This window comes from Caretta caretta, chromosome 5 (assembly GCF_965140235.1).
Source record: "Caretta caretta isolate rCarCar2 chromosome 5, rCarCar1.hap1, whole genome shotgun sequence".
Classification (NCBI taxonomy): domain Eukaryota; kingdom Metazoa; phylum Chordata; order Testudines; family Cheloniidae; genus Caretta; species Caretta caretta.
In genome coordinates, this window is record NC_134210.1 from 96317762 (window position 1) to 96341558 (window position 23797).

A 23797-nucleotide genomic window follows, 5' to 3' on the forward strand; every position below is an offset into this window, starting at 1 on the left:
CATTATTTAGAGCAGAACAAAATGAATTTCCCTGTGTTGAAAGTGTGAATTTAATACTTATACATTATAAAACTATATATTCAACATACTTAAAGACAACATCTTGTACATCTGTGAGTGTGGCACCAATACTCTTCAGCAGAAGGTTCACGGACTGAACTGGAATCAGTTCATGCTGTCTTTCTTCTTTGTTACTATCTTCTCCACCCGTGCTCAGTGAGAAACTTAAATGTAACTGAAAGAATAAGAAAGAGAAAGAGAATGTAGAACTCCACATTTGATTGGATAGTATCTTAACGTTTTAACAAAAAGTCATTAGGTGTCATTAGCATACGTTATTTCCTAATCTTGACTGACTTCATCCTAATCAGAAAGTTTCCCGCTATTATCACACAGCAAACAAGACCAGAAAGCCCAAAGCAGAATTTTTCTGGAAGAGCAGAATCTGCCCCCTCTCTCACTAAAACGTTTGCACTTTGAATCAAATATTTTCTAAAAAGAGAAAAGGAATTCATCAACATGGCATCTGATTTAGGAATTGACTGACTCCTATTTCATAAGAGTGACATTCAAAAAAATGAATTCATATCTAGTGTTCAGCAACATTCTGACAAACAGCAAATTAAAGGGTAAGAATGAAGATAAAGAAAATGACCTAATACATTTTTTAGAAATAATAGCAGCAAACTGAGTAAATCACACAGTAAACATGTGTGTAGACTTGAGTCAATCACGCAAAAAACCACAAACACATTGACAAAACATTCTGTTCTTTGACTGATTAAATCCAGTTTACAAGAAAGTTGCATACTTATAGCAGTCCTGTCCCCTGCTCACAAAAGAGATTTTAAAAGAAAAAACTGCTCCAAGCACTCTGCACCTCAAGACTGTACCCACCAATGCACAAGAGAAACTGACTTCTTGGCATTCTGATTCTCTGCAGGATTCTAATTGGGTTTAATACTCCTTAGTGGTACATGGAAATTTACCATTAGCCTGCTTCCAACAGAGCCCTAAGGACCCATTAACCTTGAATTAATGGAGAAAAGCCTCACTGGGATGGGCAAGTGGCATGAGAAGAATGGATGATAGTCTCACTAAGGTAGACACAGATACCACCTTGGAGAGTAGCATCCAGTTAGTATGTAGCACCTTCCCATCTTTGTAAATTCTGATATACACTTGGATCAGCCACTGGAACCTGAAGCCCAATCACTCTATGAAGCCACTGACACTAGCAAAATGATTTTTCATGTAAGAAATTTAATATAATAGAAACTAACTGTTTCAAGATAAGCTTTCATCAGCTTTGTAAGAACCATATTACTATGTTATGACACAAGAAGCTTTTAAATGCAGTTTTTTGAAAGTATCAAGTCACACGTGGACCTGACGATAATGGTCTGAAGTGACACTGGCCTACCTTCAATTTAGTTATCATATGCTGAAATGGATACCAAATATACCTGGAGTTAGTCTAGGTAAGCTGGATGCATTCCTAGCCAGTATGACCTGGAAGTTCACTTTTAATTGTAGATTGTTCCCAAACTTTCACCAGGCCAGAAAGGCCCAATCGTAGTCTGTCATATACATGCAACACAGGAGTCCATGGGTTCGCTTACTTCCATTGGGATCTCAGGGTCTTGTGGAGAAATACCACAGGGACTACAAATACTGTTGCAGTTTTACCACATGAAACATTCATACAATGGTCTGAGCTGTCAATTACTGGTTCTTTTGACAGTCTGGTAATTGCCCTGGATCTTGTCCTGGAGCAGATGGATTTGAGTTGTGCTGTGTCTAGCAGGATCCTGTGTACTCCAATTGTCTGCTTGGTGCAAGCTAGGTCTTTGAGTTTTATTATGACCCCTATCGATGTCACTGGTGACACAGATTCACCTTTTGACACATTTTAGAGTGAAGTTCTTGATAAACCAATCATCCAAGAAGGGACATAGGTATCTTCCTGCCTGTGTAGACAGGACATGACTACCATCAAGCATTTATTTACCAATGATAGCCCAAATGGCAAGACATGAAATTGAGAGTGCTGTTGTCTATGACAAATTTGAGATATTTCAGGTGCTTGGACAGTATCTCATTGTATATGTAGGTATCTGCAAAGGTTAAAGGCAAAAAAACATACATATATATAGTTAGTCACCTTCCTTTAAAAGGCATGATGGTACCCAGGCTGATCATCTTAACTTTTATCTTTTAAATAAACAAAATTCAGATGATTCAATTTTGACTGGTCGCAAGAACTCATAGGTTCCCTTTCTGAGAAGGGATTGCAATTTCTTCTGAATATCTTGATATTGAGGATCCTAAGAGAATTCTTAGACAAGTAGCGTGTGTATATGTGCGTACATGTATGGAGGGCAGGGCGTATTTAGCACCATCTGGATGTGCTTCTAAAACCTGAATGTTAAAAAAAATCACACACCTGCTGAGACCTCAGGGTGCAGGATTGGGTGGGCAAAAGGCAGCAAGTCTGCCTCTAATTGGGAGAAAGTGGCAGCCACTGAAAGTGGCAGGCAGACTGCCATGTTTAGAAACCCTTCAAAAACGCTTATGTTTTTACTGCTTATGGAAATGGGGCGTCGGTCCCTTTGGCCTCTGGTGCTGGCAAGACCAAGATCCTAGGGATTGGGAGTACTGAACTATTTCCTTGAAGCCAATTGTGAACAAGTAGGCTGGCTTATGAAAAGATTTTCCTTCCCCCTACTCCTCAAAAAGATTCTCTTTGGTGTTTGGTATGACCTTGAGATTCCCCTGGGCCTCCTAGTGCGAGCTGGATGCAGGGGCAGTTGCCTTTGCCACCCTATCTCCTACATCAAAAGGATATCAGACCTATGCTTGTCCCGGAGAGGCTCCCATGTGTTGATGTTTGACCTGATCTTGCAACGTCAACAGTGTTGGGTAATATATAATCTGCTAAACAGGCTTACAGAAATAATAATAGAAGTTAGTGAAGCTGTATCAGCAAGTAGAATCAAAATATATGTATTAAAAATAGGCTTGGTTATATGTCTTAAGCTTTAAGTGTTAAGAGTTTAGGAGTGAGGCCTAGCAGAAGTTGGCAGTTGGCATAAATCAGCATGAGTATTACGCACTTGATCAAAGATTATAAAATAATACATGCTTGACCTAAGAATATAAAATTTAGCAATATGTATCATGTGGTAGTTTAGCAAAGCATTGTATGAAAAACAGGTAAACTACTGTCAAGGTTCCTCCCCCACTCTGAACGCTAGGGTACAGATGTGGGGACCTGCATGAAAAACCTCCTAAGCTTATCTTTACCAGCTTAGGTCAAAACTTCCCCAAGGTACAAAATATTCCACCCTTTGTCCTTGGACTGGCCGCTACCACCACCAAACAAATACTGGTTACTGGGGAAGAGCTGTTTGGAAACGTCTTTCCCTCCAAAATACTTCCCAAAACCTTGCACCCCACTTCCTGGACAAGGTTTGGTAAAAAGCCTCACCAATTTGCCTAGGTGACTACAGACCCAGACCCTTGGATCTTAAGAACAATGAACAATCCTCCCAACACTTGCACCCCCTCCCTTTCCTGGGAAATGTTGGATAAAAAGCCTCACCAATTTGCATAGGTGACTACAGACCCAAACCCTTGGATCTGAGAGCAATGAAAAAGCATTCAGTTTTCTTATAAGACGACTTTTAATAGAAATAGAAGTAAAAAGAAGTAAAGAAATCACCTCTGTAAAATCAGGATGGTAGATACCTTACAGGGTAATTAGATTCAAAACACAGAGAACCCCTCTAGGCAAAACCTTAAGTTACAAAAAAGATACACAGACAGAAATAGTTATTCTATTCAGCACAATTCTTTTCTCAGCCATTTAAAGAAATCATAATCTAACGCATACCTAGCTAGATTACTTACTAAAAGTTCTAAGACTCCATTCCTGGTCTATCCCCGGCAGAAACAGCACATAGACAGACAGAGACCCTTTGTTCCTCTCCCTCCTCCCAGCTTTTGAAAGTATCTTGTCTCCTCATTGGTCATTTTGGTCAGGTGCCAGCAAGGTTACCTTTAGCTTCTTAACCCTTTACAGGTGAGAGGAGTTTTCCCCTGGCCAGGAGGGATTTCAAAGGGGTTTACCCTTCCCTTTATATTTATGACAACTACAAACATATGGTAGCACCTTAGGGGCTTTTTGCTAACCACACCAATGTATTGAAACTATTGGGAAAGAGACTGATTCAAATCATTGGGTTAACTTTCGGAAATGTAATGTACTATCAACCCAAATACCACATATGGACAACCAGAACCCTAAAATTAGCCTCTTAGAAGTCCAAATATGAATAGGAACTGAGATTGTAATCAGACATGATCCTCGACAATTGTGAGTGGAATGGAGAACAATGTATAAAAGGTTGTCACAAACCAATCCCTAGATCCACTCAGATGATGACATGGGGCAACCAGGTAGCAAGCCTGGCCCAGTGTCTTGCTGTTAGGGTGAGCTTCCCTAGCTGTTTCTTCCATCTTTTTTTTTTCTAACCGTCTCCATAAGGTTGTAAGTATGCACAATTCAGGAAACCACTTAACTGTACTAATCTTATAGTTATGTATGTTGATTTTTCTATTATTTCTATTATATTTGTGTGCATTAATAAAATTTGAGTGTGTTTTACCAATCTCATCTTCTTAACTCTAAATAGCTGCCTGAATAAAGAAACTGTTACTTGCGACAGGTGCACTTTGCACTCTTAAATAATCCCAGGCTACATATGCATGATTGACACATTACGTCGTTAGAGACACAAGGTGGGTGATGTAATATCTTTAATATCAACTTCTATTGGTGAAAGAGACCAGCTTTTGAGCTTACATACAGCACTTCTAGAGCACTTGAGTGGTACTCAACCAGGGGTACACGTACCCCTGGGGGTACGCAGAGGTCTTCCAAGGGTACATTAACTCAACTAGATTCTTGCCTAGTTTTACAACACACTACATAAAAAGCCCTAGCAAAGTCAGTGCAAACTAAAATTTCATATGACTTGTTCATATTGTTGTATATATTATACAATGAAATGTAAGTACAAATATTTATATTCCAATTGATTTTATAATTATATGGTGAAAATAAGCAATTTTTCAGTAACAGTGTGCTTTTGTATTTTTATGTCTGATTTTGTAAGCAAGTAGTTTTTAAGTGAGGTAAAACCTGAGGTATGCAAGACAAATCAGACTCCTGAAAGGAGTACAGAGTCTGGAAAGGTTGAGAGCCACTGTCTACTGGATAAGACAACTGACTCAACTGTACCCAAGAAGGTCAATTCCATGCTTGGGAGTCACTGAGCAGCCATGCTCTCAGATTGAGGGAGGAGGAATTAGGAAGGATGAATATCCCTGAGTTCTATGTCAAGAGGACCTTCATGATAGGAAGTCTGAGGAGTGTCACCTCTGAAAGGTGAATAAAGGTTTCAGTACCACACCTGCCTTGGCCAAACAGGTATTATGAGGATAGCTCTTGCTCCTTCTCAGCGCAGCTTGAGAAGGGTCTTGAGGATTAGTGGTATAGGTGGGTAAGCATACAGCAGGGTATGGGGCCATGGCATAATCAGGGAATCCCCAAGAGAGCTGGGGCCATAATCTCCCTTGGAGTAGAACAGACAACATCTTGTGTTGTTCACAGTGGCAAAGAGGTCAACTCGTGGTATGGCCCAGATCTGGCAGATGCTGCAGAAGACAGAGTCGTTGAGCTTCCACCTTGCCAAAAGTGTCTGCTAAAGGAGCCAGCAATTGTATTCTGGAAGAACGGTAAATAGACTACTGATATTTTGATCTGATGGTAGATGCGCCAATTGCACAATCCTAGCGACTCCGTGCATAATGACTGGAATAATGCACATAATGCCCTGGTGGTTGATGTAATACATTGCTGCCCTGTTGTCCAGAGTTAGTCTGATGGAGTGACCTCGTATGGCTTGAAGGAAGTGTTGGCGAGCATATCATACTGCTCTTAATTCCAGGATATTGCTATGGAGGGCCAATACCCGTCCCAACCATTTGCATTGTGCTGTGTCTCCCTGCAGGTGAATTCCCATTCTAACAGAGATGCATCTGTTGTGAGGGTCTTCGAAGGTGCTGGTTGTAAGATGGTGGGTTTTTCCACCATGTAAGAGAGTCCAACACTTCCCCAGGCATGGTGACGGAGTGGCTGTATCTGGAGGATACACTACTCTTATCTATGTCTGAAGGTATCTGAGGTGCATTCTCACATGGGAAGTTACCTACTTGGAGGCCGACATGTGGCCCAACATCTGTAGGCAAGTCCTTATGATTGTTTATGGACTGAACTGTCACTCTGATATCAGGTAGAACAGGGTGGAGAATCTCTCCTTGGGTGGGTAGACGGTTGCTGTTGTGGAGTCTAGAGTAGATTCTATAAAGTCTACTCTCTGTACTGGAGTGAGCATGGATTTCTTGTGGTTGATACAAAGGCCCAGAGATTGGAATAGTGTTAGTGTTAATTTCCCTGGACTTTGCTGAATGGACCTCGAGGCATTCAACCTCTGAGAATCCAGTTGTCCAAGTATGGGAATACCGATATTTCCCACTGGCGGATCTGAGCTGTTACCACGGTTTGCCAACTCCCTTGGACCTGTGGAGAATCTGAAGGACAGAAATCAATATTGATAGCACTCTGCCCCTATTACAAAGCATAGAAAGCACTTGTGGGAGGGATGGATGGATACATGAATTCTGAAGTATTGTACTAAGACACAGTTGTTCAAGTTCCTGAGGTATCCACCCTCTGTCTTTCTTGGGAACATGAAAGTAATTTGATTAGAACAATGAACCTCTAGTGGGACTGGCTCTATTGCTTCCAAAAGGAGGAGGGAATTAACTTCTTATTTTAGGAGTTCCCCATGAGAGGGGTCCCTGAAGTGGGATGGTGTGGGGTGAAAGGAGGAATGGAATGGAAGTGTACAGAGTAACTCATTTTGACTACCTCCAATATCCACTTGTCTGAGGTAAGAGATTCCTAGGCAGGTAAGTAGTGAGATAGTCGGTCTTCAGAATGGGTTTAAGTGGCATAGCAACTGATTCACTGAAGTGGGTTGCCTGACGCTCATGATCCAGGCATCAAAAGTGCCTTTTACAGGGAGGGGCTGATTGGGCAGAAGTAGGGGTGGGCGGCCCCAGTTTTTGTAGTTTGGGCTTTCAATGGAAGGGCTCCTGGGGCTTAGAGAAAGTATACTGATGGTACTGAAATAGTCTCAATCTTTGAGAAGTTCGGGCTCCAGCACACCACCTTTTTTTTTGCAGGCACATACATCCCCAATGAGTGCAACATTGTTCTGGGTGTAGAGCAGAGTCTGTGTGCCCACTGAAGAGCTTAGGCCCTTCAAATGGCAGGTCATCAAACGTGGTTTGCACATCTTTTGGAAGACCAGAGCAGTGGAGCCAGGATGCTGTTCTCATGACCACCACCATGGCCATGGATTTACACTAGTGGGATTTGAAGAGAGTCTGCTTGCCACTTAATGAAGTCCTGGAAGGTTTTGAAATCATCAGTATAGGAGGGTGGTGATGGCATTACTGCCTCATTTGGAGATGAAGAGAACTTTATAGAGGGAGGAAAGATCTCCTCAGCATAAGACTCTTACTCTTCCTGTTCATCATCGGGTACTGGACAAGTGTGCAGTATGAGGTGTGCAGTACCAGGACTATCTGCAAGAGTCACTGGCTGATACACCACCAGTGGATGCCAGGGTTTTTTCTTAGGTATCGAATAGAATTGGTCCCTGCAGTGAACCCCTGGGTCCCAGTAATCCCACTGGGGAGGAGGAATAAGGGAAGGGAAAATCATAGTCACTGTGCCTGTGATGTCTGATAGGTTTCCTAGGTTCCTCTTAATGAAAGGGACTCAGGAGAGTAGGATACTACAGTATCGGGATCGGTCTCGGTACAGAAATCTCCGAATCTGATGAAACCTTCCCTGGGTTTTATGGGGTGACCCACTGCTCTTCTTCATTTCCTTGCCTGGAGAGGTATGTTTCCTCTTCTTTAGAGATTTATTCTCCAGGGCCATAGACAAGGGAGTAACAGGGACCAAGGCAGCCTGTGACATTAGATCGGCCCTTGAAACCCAGATAAACCTTGCATTAAAAAGGTTGTAGGAGTCCCCCAAACAGAGAAGGCAACTGGAATGTCCATCACTGTGGCAGGTCTGACAGGGCTTAAATCCTGGGGCATAACAAGCTGTGCTTCAGCATAAATGACACGTCCAAGAAGAAGAGAGGAGAGAAAACCATCTTTCCCAGAAGTACAACCGTGTTAAATAAAATAAAAGGCACAAAGAAATGAAAATAGAGAGAAATTATAATAAATGAAGTAAATAAGAAAATAAGATAAAAAGTCAAAGGCGAAATGTTGGGAGCTGAATACAGTGGGCAGCAGAATGCTCTGTCTCTAGCTATTGGAGTTGAGAAGGAACTGAGTGGCAGTGGACTCATGCCTCCTTTCATTTATTCCCCATGCAGGTATTTGTAAACTACAATGTGGTTAGCACTTCTCTTTGATAAGCTAAATAGATTGAGCTCCTTGAATCTATCACCATAAGGTACATTCTCTAATCCTTTAGTCATTCTTGTGGTTCTTCTCTGAATCATCTCCAATTTTTCAATAACCTTGAATTGTAGACATCAGGACTGGACAAACAATTTAGAAGTAGAGACTGACAAGGTACAAAACTAGCAAGTAAAAAGATGTATGAATTAGATCCATACACAGCAGACTGCAGCAAGCAATTCCTTCTCTAACCATGGTGATGAAAGAACTGGTTTGAAATATCTGTCATTGCAACTGAATACCTAAGGATGTAGTCAGAGAGAGTGCCAGAAAGGATCATAACTGGTACTCTACCATCCACTACTGCTGCCCCATAAAGTCTTACACCTCAGATCTAAGGGAATTCTGCAAGTGTCATGCTAAGGAGTGCTAGCCCAAGTATTGAGAATCCTGTGTGTATGGGTTCTTAAAAGAAAGATTTCTTTCCCCAGCCTGCAATGTGTCTGGCTACATAAACTTTACATAGCAAGTCTGAAATGCACCAACATTTGGGAAGCAAGAGAAAAACCTGGAAGACAAATTTAATCTCACAAAATTCTTAGAAGATAGAGGGAACTGTAGGTTGGGGGAGGCTGTTATATGTTAACGAAAGTTGAGATACAGACAATCCTATGAAAAAGAAAATGTCAGGGAATTGTAAAGGATGACAGTAGCACTGTTTGTTAGAACTGAACCTTCTGATATGCTGAAATGTCCACACAGCATCAGGGGAAACCCTCCTTATACATATTGGTAGAAATGCCCAGTTAACTTCCTTTGGCATTGTTCTCTAGCTCTACCCCTCTTCCCTCTCTTATTTCTCTGTTCTCAGAATGTGGCATGAAAAGGAAATTTCCCCCCTTCCTTTACTAAAAAACAGAAATTTTAATCATTTTCTGTAATCTACATACCTTGATTGGAGAGATATGAAAATATTCATACAAGCTGATTTGTGATGTATCTGTTGATGACATACTCATCAATTCTTTTTGGACAGATTCTATATCCTTTTTGAAAAGTTCAACCTGTCAAAATATTTGAAAAATTAGTTTTAGAATTACAATACTTGTTAAAGCATTAAACTCCACAATACAAATAGTTTTCAGGGAGATGTAATAAACTAATTGCCAGAAACACTGTATGATCTACATTCTGCTGATATTACTTCAAAATAGAATTTCTACTGTATTATTTGGTGCAATAAACTACAAGCAAATTTCTAAAGATCTATCTCAATGTAAAATCTTATTTTAAAATTCAAATAATAGATAAATACAGAGCCTGAGTCAAATAAATAAATAAAAGTTATTCTGTAATTGATACAAATCTTTAAAAACCTCTTCTAGAATTCATATTTATCTTGCCAGAAGATACACCAAATGAAGTGAAAGATATAGATGCAGAGCTGTAGACAAGTGGACAGGTAAAGAGATTATTTACCTGTACAGTAACTGGAGATGTGTAGTTGCTGTGTGTACTACTCTTGATACGCATACGCCCCATGGAAGATTTTTGTTAGCAGTATCAGTTCGGTCCGCACATGCACTAACTATCCTTGTGCTCCCTACTGAAGGTACAAACAGTGGTGCAAAACCAACTGCCACTCCAGTTCTGTCTCTACCTCAAATCCCATATAGTGAATGAGAAATCCAAAGCCAAGCTTGTCCCAGTTGGTATTTCACTCTAGTTGACTCTCAAGCAATACTCTAACTACAGTGGTGGGTGCACTGAATCCTATCTATGATAGCGTGAAGAACAGCCTTACCAAAAGAGGCATCTGACGAAGATACCTCCACTAAAGTACATGGTCTTGCAAAGGTACACATAGGGCTACATGTGGCAATTTACAGATGTTTTTTAAGGGAACATTTTTCAGAAAGGCCACCGAAGTTGCCTGGGCCCTGGTCAAATAAGTCTTAATACTGGTTGGGGGAGCTAATTTAGCTAATTCATAGCATAGTGTAATACATCCTGAAATTCACTTTGACAATATTTGAGAGATACTGGAGTACCTTTTGTTCTTTCTGCAAATGAAATGAACAGTTTTGGAGATGACTGGAACGGTTTCAGTCTCTGCAGGTAGAAGGCTAGTACCTAACATTTAAAGTATGTTATCTAATCTCATTGTTAGAGTGAGGTTTAGGATTAAAAACTAGCAAATGTATGACTTGTCTGATATGCAACTCAGACACAATCTTGGGAACAAATTTTGGGTGTGGTGGAAGAGAGAGAGAGAGAGCCCTTAACTCTCCCATCCTTCTGGCTGATGATATGATTACGAAAAAAAGGAGGTCTTCATGGACAGGTGTAGAAAGGAGCACAAAGCCAAAGGTTCAAAGGATGATCCCATAAGACCTTTCAAAATGACATTAAGGTCCATATCTGAGCAGGTCTGACTATGATTGGAAATACTTCACTAAACCTCTCAGGAATCTAGATGTCATAGGACAGGAAAATCTATGGGGGCTGGGGAATGGAAGGCACTCATGTCCACGAGATGTGCCCTTAGAGAGCTAAGTGAGACCTGAGAACTTCAGAGAAAGAATAATACATAAGGTAATTGGGACAACATTCTGCTGATCACACCAGAAAACACATCTTTTACACTCTGCAGAGTGTTTTTCTTTTAGAATCTTTTCAACTGTTGCTCAAGATGGTTTGTACATCTGACGAACACAGTTTTTTCTAGTTCTGAGAACTATCGAAGGACCAAGCCGTGAAAGGAAAGAGAGAGCTGGTTTTGGATGGTGAATCATTCCCTCATTGTAAGTCAACAGATCTTATCTTTAAAGATAAACAGATTAGAGGACAAGTGGATAAATGAAGCAGCTCTGGAACAAGTCTGTGGTCAGTCTGCCACACTGCCTCAATAGAACGTGGAGTACTACTGGGCCTAGCTGCCACTCGTAGTCAAGTGGGAATTTGTGAATGAGGCTGTCCACTATTGAGCTGGGTGCTCAGGAGGTAGGCTGCTGACAGTGTGACATTGTGGGAAATACACCAGTTCCATACTCTCATCTCCAAGCAAAGGGAGGGTGATCGGGCTCCCCCTTGTCAATATATATGGTACCCGCAGGCTGCGTGACTCTCGTGTGTGATCCTTTGATTAGCAGGAGGAAACAGGCACACGCATTCCTGACTGCCCTTAGTTTGAGGAGGTTGATGTGAAGGGATATCTCCTTGGGTTACCATTTGCCTTGTGTTGTAAGGCTGTTTAGATGCACACTCCACATTACAAGGGATGTGTCGGTGGTGAGAAGGAACGATGAATGATTTGTGAGAGGGGGATCTCTTTGCAAATGTTGGTTGGGTCTTTCCACCAATCTAAGAAGATTTTGACCCTGGTGGGCAGTGACAAGGGTTTGTCTAGCCTGTCCCTGTTTGGTCTGTAAACCAAGCTGAACCACATCTGGAGGCACTGCATGTGAAATCTGCCATGTGGTATTACTGCTGTGCCCACTGCCACGTGCCCCAAGAGTTGTAGGCAGTGTCTGGCTGATATTTGTGGGCTGTTTTGAACGGGCTCTATGATTGTGGCCAAAGAGAGGAAGCTTTATTGAGGTAGGAGAGCTCTGGCCTGCAAAGAGTTGAGGTTGGCACTTATGAATTCTAGGTGTAGCTCTGAAGTGACGGTTTATTTCTGGGAGTTGATCTGTAGACCCAGTTCTGTAAACAAGTGCATTGCAGCTTTGGTGACTCGGTGAGACTCTTGAAGAGACTGGGCTCTGAGGAGGTAATCATCCAGATAAAGGTAAATCATGATCCCTTGGGAGCGTAAGTGGGCGGCCACTACTGACAGCCTTGGAAAATGCTTTCAGGGCCATTGAATAGTCCAAAGCGGAGCATCCTCTTCTGGTAGTGGTCTGAGAAATTATCCCAGAGTCGATAGGATTGAAATATGAAAATAGGCATGCTGAAGGTTGAGGGCTGAAAACCAGTCTCCCTGTTCAAATGCTGGAATGATCATTGCTAAAGTGACCATCTTGAATTTTTGACCTCGACAAACTTGTTGAGAGCACTGAGGTCAAGTATGGGTCTCCACCCTCCCTTTCTCTTGGATATTAGGAAATAATTAGAGTAGAACCCTTTGCCTTGTAGATGTTGAGGTAGTGGTTCCTAAGGCTCCTAATTGGAGGAGATGATCTACCTCTTGTCATAGTAAATTCTTGTGAGAAGGGTCCCTGAAGAGGGACAGCGAAGGGTGTTGTGGAGGGGATAGGGAGGTAAAATGGATAGAGTACCCATTGTGAATGATCGCTAGGACCCATCGGTCTGATGTTATGCATTCCCAGGTGCTGCAGAATGCTGCTAACCAGTGGCCAAATGGGTGGGTAGCAGCGATCAGTTGTAGCAGTTGTGGGGGAGTAGTCTTTTGGCATCTCAACCAACATGTCAAAATTGGTGCTTGGACGTGGATGGCTGGAATGAGGATGATTGCGGGCCAGATGGTTTATGCCTCTAAAACTTAGTTTTCTTCCTCTGTGGCTTGTAGTAGCATTGACGTGGTATTGTGAGGCGCGTGGCTTTATGCGGGTTCTGTGGATTCAAATTTTCTCTTCTGTCCTGGCATGCAGATGCCCCGAAAACAGAGAGTGGCCTGAGAATCCTTCAGGGTGTGAAGAGAGGCACTGGTCTTTTTCACTAAGAGCTTAGTGCCCTCAGAGTCTCAATGAGACTCAGGGAGCTATTTAATACAATTGTTCAGTTTCAAACAATTTACAGAGTCTTATTTCACTGAGAGCGCTTGGTAATTGGCAATTCGAAACTGAAGTGTGGCCGAGTACTTTTCTCCCAAGAAGGTCCAAACATTTCCAGTCCCAGTCCTAGCGAGTGGACCTCATTTGATATTGATGGCTGCGGGAGTGAACGGTATCCACCACGATGGAGTGGGGTGGAGGATGGGAGAAGAGGAATTCAGTCTCCTTTGCTGGGACATAATTTTTTCTATCCACCCACTTGTAGGTAGGTGCCACTGATGCTGGGGTCTGCCAGATAGTTCTTGCTGCGTCTAGAGTGGCCTCGTTAGTAGGTAGGTGATTTTTAAGGAAGAGGATGAGGGGAGTATGTCAAGGAGATGACAGTGGGTGTCTTTGACTGCTTCTAGTGGCATATGGAGAATGCCCTCACTCTCATTGCTAGGTCCTGGAAGAGGCAAAAATCATCGGCCAGAGAGGACAGGGAAGCCTTAATGACCTCGTCCGAGGAGGAGGAGGAAATGGTCCTTGGGGTCATATCTTCCTCAACACCATCCTCCTGTTTCTCCACAATTTCTTTCAGAGGTTCTGAAACTCAGGATGCTGTGGCCAAAAGGGTGCTCTCAACTGGGGCTAGAGGCTCGAGAGGCATGGTGGCGATATGCAGCCCAATGATCCCATTATGGCCACTTGGGTGGTGGCACAGAGGTCAGTGGTGGTGGTGCCCATGGATAACCATACCAAGATGGTGGTGGTGGGGCCATCTGAGGATATCCTCAAGGGCTCTGCTGGTATTGGGCATTGTAAGGAGTCTGTGAGGAGTATTGAGATGCCACCTCGCCAGGTTCACTGTCCGAGCCTTCACTGGGAGCATGGAACAGCAGCGGGGAAGACTCCTGTGCTGAGGGAAGACTCGATGCGGAAGTGCCAGCACCAAGAAGAGAAGACCCTGGTACGTCTGTTATGCAGGGGTCCCTGGAGTGTTGGAATTCCCGTGGCGTTGACTGACTCAGTGCTGGGGGAGTTGGGGCTCTTGCCTGTACCAGTCATTTTGGTGCCGGGTGAAGTGTTGAGGGTTGTACCAATACTGGAACCTTCTTAGAGGAGTGCTTAATTCTGTCTTTGCCCCTTGGTGCTGTTGATTCAATGTCCATGCTCATTGCGTCCATTGGGTTCTCAACGGTACCTGCCACTAAGGACTTCCGTGAGCCACAGGTACTGGACTGAGAAGGTCTTGGAGCCAGCTGTAGCGAGGATACCAAGCGTGCCAAAGAACGTTTATGGCTATCTCAGAGCTCATGGTGAGGACTTCCCGATCTCTTTTTTGAGGATTTGTATGAGGTATCAGTGTTTCTTCAACCCATAGCCTTTTGATATTGAGGGCTGTGGGGAAGACTCACATCTGCCAGGTGACTCGTGGTAGGATCCAGAGAGGGTCAGAGAGCTGCCTTCATGAAGATAATCTGCTGCCTGAGCTCTCTATCTTTACTAGATTAGGGCTTGAATTGCTGCAAAGAACACACTTTTTTTGAATGTGGCCTTCCCCAAGACAGCAAATGCACTGGGAGTGCTTGTCTGCGACAGGCAAAGGCATTGGGAGTGCTTGTCTTGCCCAGTGAGCTGGGCAAACCCTGTTAATGAAAGGAGCGGGAAAAGGAACTAAAGTCTTTTTTTTAAATGGGAAAAAAGTACAACTAGAACTACAACTAAGAACTAGGAGGCTAACTATAGAAACGTAAATCAAAAATAATGGTCCTAACGACTATGAATGGCCCCATCTCTAGCCAGGGGCAGTTGAGAAAGGAACTGAGGGGTGTTAGCTCGCGCGCACTGACTAGCCTCATGGCACAGCAGGAGGAGAGGCAGCACATGTGTGAGCCTAAAGGACACTGCTACTGAAGTTCTCCAATCAGCAACACAGGGACACAAGCACATCAACAGTGGAGCAACCATAGGGACACTACTCGAAGCAGCAGCATTCTTCAGGTCAAGAGCTAGAAACCAATCACTCTCATCTAGCATCAGTATTATGAAGGCCAGTGTAACCACTGTGAATATTCAACTGTGAATGAAGACACTGAACATTCTGAGATCTAGGATGAGCTTCCATTCTGCCTTCTTTTTGAATATGAGGAAATATTTGGAATAAAAAACTTACGCTCTGTGCTAAGGAGGAAACAGTTTCTATCGCCCCCGGCTGAATGAAAGAATCTACCTTTTAAATTAGAAGCCTCTCATGAGTTGCGGTCCCTGAAAAGGGACAGGGAAGATGGGTATGGCATGAAACTTGACGGTATAACCTGTTGAAATAATTTCCAACACCCATTTGTCTGATATACTAATATTCCATGCTCTCCAAAACCAGAAAAGACCACGTCCAAAGGCAGTAGAGAAAAAAGGAGAGATCACTAGATCTGAAGTAATGTTTGGTCTGTAGCTATTATGAATCCTGTCAAAAGGGATGCTTGTTGATTGACGTTGATTTGATGAAAAAGTAGAAGCAGCCAGGTGGTCTTTACTTCTGCATTTTTTGACATTTCCTCGGGGGTTCTGAAAGCTATTGATGGTAAAAAATAGGTGAATTTGTCCTTTGTGTATGGTATGGTTGAGACTGTCTATGTTTTCTTTTTGTTGTAGCAAAAGTCCCTAGAGAACATACTACTTACTGCCTCTTCCACTTCCCTGCTGAGAGACTTTGGGCAGTCACTTCACCTCTCTTTGTCTCAAGAGAAGGATGATACTTCCTTTCTGCTAAGCTCTTTGAGATCAACAGATGTGCAGTCCTATATAGGATCCAAGTGTAACTGTTATAGTTGCTGAAATGGCTACAGTTCCAGTCTATCACTTCCCCAATCCATTCACGTACTCTCTCAATCCAAATTCTTACGATTTCCCTTTCATTTGTGCAGCACCACTATCTCTCATCCCCAAACACACAATGCACTCTTACAACTGCAGCAGACCTGATCATTATCCCTCACGCTATAACACTCCACAATCACTTGTCTTCCCTTCTCCTTCCACACACTCACACATACTCAATCCAGTGGCACCTCACTTAGACGTTGGAACCCTCTTCCCACATGCCAGGATCTTTTTTCCCTTCCTCTCCAGGGAGAAGAGGGGAAAGCTTGTCATGGTTGAATCTGTTCCCCTACTTTCCTCTCTGAGGGTCTCGCTTCTCCTAGTCCTCCTGGAAGGCTCAGGGAAGGATGACTGTTGTCCCTCTTTTCCTGACCTTGCCCATAGTGCAAAGGATCAGCCTGCTACTAGGAAGAGGGAGCTGGATCCTGGCTCCTGCACAATGTCCGTCTCATTTTCTATTCTGAGGCCTGTATTCCTTCCCTGTATGTTATGCCAAAATGAGGGGAAAGGAGAAGCAGAAAACCTGCTGTCTACATGGGACAGTAAACAGCTACTAAAAACTGTAGCTCAACAGCAATCCTGTGAATCTTGCTCAATCTGTACCATGGACATCATTGTCAGCTGTTACTGCTGTGACAGGGTCAGGCCAGATGGCTACAGGACAGTAGGGGTTTTTTTGGTCTTACAATCTTATTTTTATTTACACAATTTCAAACTATGAAGAATATATATACAGCTGGATTAGGGTGTCATAGTGTATGAATAATGGTTCTGTTTCGGAGCTGCTGCACATATTCCTTAGCTTCCAGAGGGGTAGGTGGGCCTTCTACAAGCTTCACAAAGAAATGTCATTTGACTTTCTCCATGATGCCAAACATGCCTCGGCCATGGTAGCGAATATATTAGTCCCAGATTAAGCAGGTCCATCTTCCCTGGGTAAGGTAACAGGGGCAGTTCCAGAACAAGAAGGAACTTGCTGGAACAAATTCAGGCAGGCAGGCTAATTAGGATACCTAGAGCCAATTAAAAAGCTACCAGAATCAATTCGGGCAGGCTGGCTAATCAGGGCACCTGAGTTTAAAAAGGAGCTCACTTCAGTTTGTGGTGCGAGTGCGAGGAGCTGGGAGCAAGAGGCACTAGGAGCTGAGAATGAGAAGGCGTACTGGTGGAGGACTGAGGAGTACAAGGATTATCAGACACTTGGAGGAAGATCCTGTGGTGAGGATAAACCAAGGTGTTGGGAGGAGGCCATGGGGAAGTAGCCCAGGGAGTTATAGCTGTGGCACAGCTGTTCCAGAGGCACTCTAGACAGCTCTAGTCCATAGGGCCCTGGGCTGGAACCTGGAGTAGAGGGCGGGCCCGGGGTTCCCTCCAAACCTCCCAACTCCTGATCAGACACAGGAGGAGTTGACCTGGACTGTGGGTTCCACCAGAGGGGAAGGTCTCTGGGTTGTTCCCCGACCCACATGGTGGATCAGAAGAGACTGCGGGGATTATTCTCTTTCCTTTTCCCCATGCTGGCCAGTGATGAGGCCATCTGAGTGAACAGAGGATCTGAGCCACAAAAGTGGCCAAACTGAGGGCTGCCGTGAATCTCTGAGGTAAGCAAATCTGCCAAAAAGCGCAGGACCCACCGAGGTAGAAGAGGAACTTTGTTACACTGCCTACAGCAGCAGAAGCCCAAGCTGCATACATCTGTGTAATGTTTTACAAATTAAAAATACACTCTCTATTTATGAAAAAGACTTCTACCTCTTGGTCTTTGGGCACCTCAGCCTGTGTAAAGAGTTCAGCCAATGCATACAGGAATCCAAGATCTAATTTGAGATCCATTTCCTGAATCAGCACCTTAAAGTACCTAGATATGACAGTAAAACAATAAACTATTAAACAGCAGCAATTTATTGTTTGTAAAAGCAAAGCTTCAAATTGTATTAAAACTAGCTATTTATGAACTATAGATACAAAATAATTCCTTAAACAATCCACTGCCATTTGTCAAAGAAGGTTTGGAGGTGCTCCCAGTGAGCATCCAAAAAAACCTTATCCTTCTCCTCAAGACTCTTCTTTGCCATGAATACTATTAAAAATTTGACAACAGTTAGGCTGCTTGTGTGTAGAGACCACTCACTGCTTATCATACTGACCAGTACTCTTTGTTTACTTGTACTCCACATCGGTCTTATATCTATCACTGATCTCTCTTGTCTTATACTTTAGACTGCAAGCCCCTTGGGGCAGGGATCATCTCTTTCTTCTGTGTTTGAACAGCATCTAGCACAATGAGGTCCTGATCTCTGACCAGGGTTCCAAGGTGCTATGGCAATATGAACAACAACAACAGAAGTGTAACATTTGAACTCCACATTTGCTATAACCAGAAATAATTTCACTATATAACACCTTTTAACTTAAACAAATGCTGTATATGTGACATTGTTAACAAACGCTTGCTCTAATGCAGAACTGTTAGTGCTCACACAGGTAACTAACAGGTCAAATAAGCCTGAGTTCCAACATTCCATTTTTCCCCCAACTGCTATCTTTCTGAAATTAATTTCTTTTGGGTTGAAATTTACCTTGCTTTGTCTCAGTCCACAAGTGAAGTTTATTTCCAAAAGTGTGAGCAAAATCAGTTTAGCTATTTTTCATTGCAAGTACATAAAAATACACATCTTCCTATATGTTACAATCAGAAATGTAATATAGACAGGACTCCAAAAATTTTTGGAAAATAGCACATAAGGAAAATAGCACACAACAAGGAGTTTTCTATTAATTGAAAGAGTACGTCTGCTAGAAGAAAAGATAATGGTTTTGGAAAGTTAAACGTTCCACCATAATGGAATATGTAAAATATACTTACTTAATACGCGATATTTGAGAATGCCCTGCAGTCCTCATGACAACACTCACATCAATAAACGGCTTTGGTGCTATAAAGAGGTAAAACCAAGAGGTCAGTATAGGTTTTATAAGAAATATGTATGAACTAAATTTTCCTGATATAAAAATGCCATTTATGATCCTGATTATCTGCAGTATTTAAATCCCATAAAATAGAATACAATGGAAGGAATGGGCACTCATGTGATTCAAATGAAGGAGAAGTAAGAGGAGCAGGCAGGGGGGAAGAGGAGACGGAAATGGAACATCAAAAAACTCTGCTCCAGCCTACCAACTATTAGAAACATAGCATTTTCACTTGATAGCAAATGAATGCTTTGGAGGTTATTTTAGCTATATATAATATAGCTAATGCTATAATTTAATCTTTTATTCATATATTCTAAGGTCAGAAAGGACCATTGTGATTATCTAGTTTAACTTCCCACATAACAAAGACTTTCCTGAATTAATTCTTGTTTGAGCTAGGGCTTATCTTTACAAAACATCCAATCTTGATTTTAAAATGGCCAGTAATGGAGACAGGTTTCAGAGTGGTAGTCGTGTTAGACTGTATCAGCAAAAAGAACGAGGAGTACTTGTGGCACCTTAGAGACTAACAAATTTATTTGGGCATAAGCTTTTGTGGGCTAAAACCCACTTCATCAGATGCATGGAGTGGCAAATACAGTAGGAAGATTATATACATGGGAAATGAGCTCTCTAATTTCTGCAGATAATCTCTGCAGCAGTCAACATTTACAGCAGCCTTTCCTGCCTATTGTACCCTTTTTGAGAGTCTGATATGTCTTGTGTACCCTTAAGTTTCACCTCACTTAAGAACTACTTGCTTATGAAATCAGACATAAAAATACAAAAGTGTCTCAGCACACCATTACCGAAAAACTGCCTACTTTCTCATTTTACCATATAATTATAAAATATATCAATTGGAATGTAAATATTGTACATAAATTTCAGTATAAGTAAGTCACTGTATGAAATTTTAGTTTGTACTGATTTTGATAGGGCTTTTTATGTAGCCTGTTGTAATACTAGGCAAATATCTAGATGAGTTGATGTACCCCCTGAAGGACCTCTGAATACCCCGAGGGTATAAGTACCCCTGGTTGAGAACCATGGATCTACAGCATTGACCTGTCAAATTTGCACTGCAGATGCCTGAACCATACCTATCCAATTTCCAAGGCTACTGATCTAAGCCTTGCATAAGCAATACATTCACTCAAATTAAAAACAAAAAATCAACACTTTTTTGTATTGCATACAGAGACTTATAGCTAAAAATGATCTATTCTGGCTCCAGACCTTTCCCCCCACTAATGGGGTATACCTTTCATCACACAAATATCAGTGGCAACACCAGCTCATGTCTGGAGCTAAGACATGCCCATTCTTCCCACTAAAAACACTGGCTGGTGATATAAATGCAAGAGCAGTCCAGTGCCTTCACCCTAACTTATCAACATTCAAAGCTACTGAATATCAACAAATAGCGGGGGTGGAATGACTTACATCAAAGCTATATAAATAACTGATTTTAATCATAATTTAAATCAGCAAGCAGGGAACCTTGATTTAAATAAATGATTTTAATCATGTTTTGCATTTGTGCTTTTCAGTTATTTTCATAAAGAAAGGCTGATTCTCATTCGTTAATAAACTAAACTAAATATACAATTTATACTAACTTTGGTGTTTCTTTTTGCTAGCCAGGAGGATATACCATATCTATACACTTATTTAAAGCAACTGTGTGTCTTAACCCACATTTACTGAAATTTGTATTTTTTGTATGTTGCAAAATGGTGAACAGTGCACTTCTTATTTACTACATTAATTTTTTTACTTGTGATTTGTGTCAAGATCTATTTGGATGGACATTCAAATACAATTAAACTTGCACAAAGACAGCAAGGTTTTTTTGAAAAAAAAAAAACAAAAACCCAACCTGAAAAGTGCTGGATACATTAAAAAAAGTTTACCACAATACGTTTTGCATTAAATATTGGCTTATTCATTAAACAAAGGAAGTATTATCTGTAGTTAGTGAATTGAACTGATTGTTTTTAGTCACTATGTCCTTCAAGATTTTAGAATTAGTAGCTCTAACCTTCTCAGACCTAGTTTTTATTCATAGATTAAAAAAAGCAGGAAAGTTTGTTTTCCAAACTCCCAAATTGTTTCTTAACTTCGAATAAACGTTAGTCACTGCACTGACATAGCTGAACAAACAAAGGAAGAAAATATTATCTATAAACTTACAGAAGAGGCTTCGGATGTCAAAAGCTGGTTTAGCATTTCAGCAAACTCTGGTACCAGGTTTTAGCCATGGACTTCCAGCAGTTCAGTGGCTTGAATTTCTTTAAAAATTGGCAGCAAACGTGCTGCTTAATATTTTACTTTGCATTAATTTTAATATACTATAATAAGTTTAGGCCTTAACTTCAGTTGTCAATTTCAAATATGTTAAATCATGTGTTTAAAAATAAACCTGTATTTAATTTAAAAACAATTTAACCTTTTAAATTAAAAAAAAAAAAACCACTGATTTTTATTCACCCTGCAAATAGTCCATTCCTTTCTTATTTTCCTGAGCTTCTCTTTCTCCTCCCCAGCCCTTTTTCAGACAGGGATCACCTCCTTCCCATCACACACACTTTTTATGTGAAAGGAATATGTACACAGCACCCACTCTTGGCCTCTTCCTTCAACCTCCATCCCACCCCAAATGGCAAAGCAGGGGGAAAAGCAGAAGACCAAGCACGGTATTTCATTTGTAAGGAACCGCTGCAAGACAGAGGCGATTGAGAGCTATGCCTTTAATGCTTCCAGTCCACAAACTGGCTCAGAGTATACCAGGAGAGAAGATTCCAAGTCTAATACTGTTGATGGAGGCTCCAGCACTAAGCCCCACCCTACAACTCTGGAAGAGGTCTTCTAAAGCTGTAGGAACACTCCAGAAATCAATTATTAGCATTAAAATAAGACTGATTAATGAATATCAAGTTAAGATGGTAATATGTCTATGTCTCCCTTTCAAGAAAAATTTCTATTTGTATTCTGAGACACACCATGGGTGAGGTAATACTGAACCAACTTCTGTTGGTAAAAGTGATAAGCTTTGTTTAACCTCAAAAGCTTGTCTCTTTCACCAACAGAAGTTGGTCCAATAAAAATAATTAATTCACCTACTTCATATCTCTCTAATATCCAGGGACCAGCACGGCTACAACAACCTACAAACCATTTATATGCTAATTTTCCAGGCTACTAGGGTAGGCTTAATGAGGAGAGAAGCTGCTAACATAATGAAAATTATCAGCTAGGAAATTTCTCATTCAATTATATAGCTTTTCTCCTCATCCCTCAGTGGGAAGTAATAAACAGTGAATCACAAAAGGATGCCAACTGGTGCAGGATTTAAAATCCAGCTTGCAGCCACTTTGATGCACCCAGGCCTTGGCAATTTGGATAGAATGACATGAACTGGGACAACCGGTGTATATACTCCACATGCTTCAGCCATTAGTTTTAATTATTATTTTTACTACTGTAGTGTTTAGGCTACTGTAGTCATAGACTACGAATGCCCATTTATGCCACAACCTTCCAAAGCAATGCTAAGGGTCAGAACAAAATGATGGGAGAACCATTTTCCAGGAATTGTGGAAAAAGGAATTCATCTTGAGCAAAAACATTTCTGGAGCTACAAAAATAACCTTATTCATATGGCAACAGCAATATGGGTCTTGTACAGATAGGGGAATTAATTCCAAAACCTAACTTTTGATATAATTAATTACCTTTTGGAGGTAATGTCATTCTAATTAATCTTGGCATCTGATGATACTCAAAGGGACAGCCCAAAGTGCCTACCTATAGAATGCCACAAGGGCTGATACCACATTTCTAGGATGCTTGTTTATAGGAATCCAATCAAATCATTCTGAAGAAACTCTAAAGTAGCTGAGATCACCAGAACTTTGTGATTATTATTATATTTGTATTGTAGCATCTAGAGATTGGGGCCTCAATGGCCTGGGTACTGTACAAAGAGGCAGTCCCTGCCCCCCAAAGAGCTTTGTTTCCCCTGACACTAGCAATATAATTGGACCAGATTAATTAATGAGATTTCCTGGTTGAGTTCTATCTGCACTCCAAAAATGTATGAGAGACGATCACAGAAATCCTGCTGAACTATACGTCTTTTTCAATAACTATGCTGTTAACTGTAGGTATTCCCAATCCTGATGCTTCAAGAGTCCTGGTCTTCTCTGCAGGTGCACTGTCAGTCCCTTGATCGCCCAACAAGTCCAAAGGGCCTTCTGCAATGGAAGACTAGGAGGATGCCTTCAATCTTCCCCTTTCTTTTTCTATATCCTTTAAGTGAGTTGTCTTGAAAACTCAGAACATGCCCTCTGCCCAGGACATTACTTCCATTGCTGCAGAGAAGCTTTAATCTCTGGTTACTCCCTGGTTTGGGAAGAGCTATCTACGTTCATGCTCAGATCAGAAGCCAATCCGTAACAGAAAGTAGGAGGAAACTTCCTTTGTGAGCATCATAATAGTCCACTAATGTGGTTTCTTGTACCTTCTTCTGAAGCAGCTGATGCTAGCCACAGTCATAGACAAGATATTGGACTCAATCGACAACTGGTCCAATCTCCTATGTCAATTTTTTTGTGGGATGTGCTTGTTCTGGCTGAGACATAGTATTGCTGTCGATGTGT

The 23797-nt window shown here is 41.7% G+C and overlaps 1 protein-coding gene across 7 annotated transcripts in view; it reads right to left on the bottom strand.

The window, feature by feature from the left end:
• VPS13A (vacuolar protein sorting 13 homolog A) overlaps positions 1-23797 on the bottom strand; it is a 315178-nt gene that overhangs the window by 79342 nt on the left and 212039 nt on the right. For all 7 annotated transcript variants that reach the window (XM_075128708.1, XM_075128710.1, XM_075128707.1 and 4 more), the window contains 4 exons: positions 19024-19093; positions 17910-18015; positions 9510-9623; positions 90-235 (listed from right to left, as the gene is read on the bottom strand). In XM_075128708.1, the coding sequence (XP_074984809.1) occupies positions 90-235; positions 9510-9623; positions 17910-18015; positions 19024-19093 (436 nt within the window). The remainder of the gene's footprint in view (positions 1-89; positions 236-9509; positions 9624-17909; positions 18016-19023; positions 19094-23797) is intronic.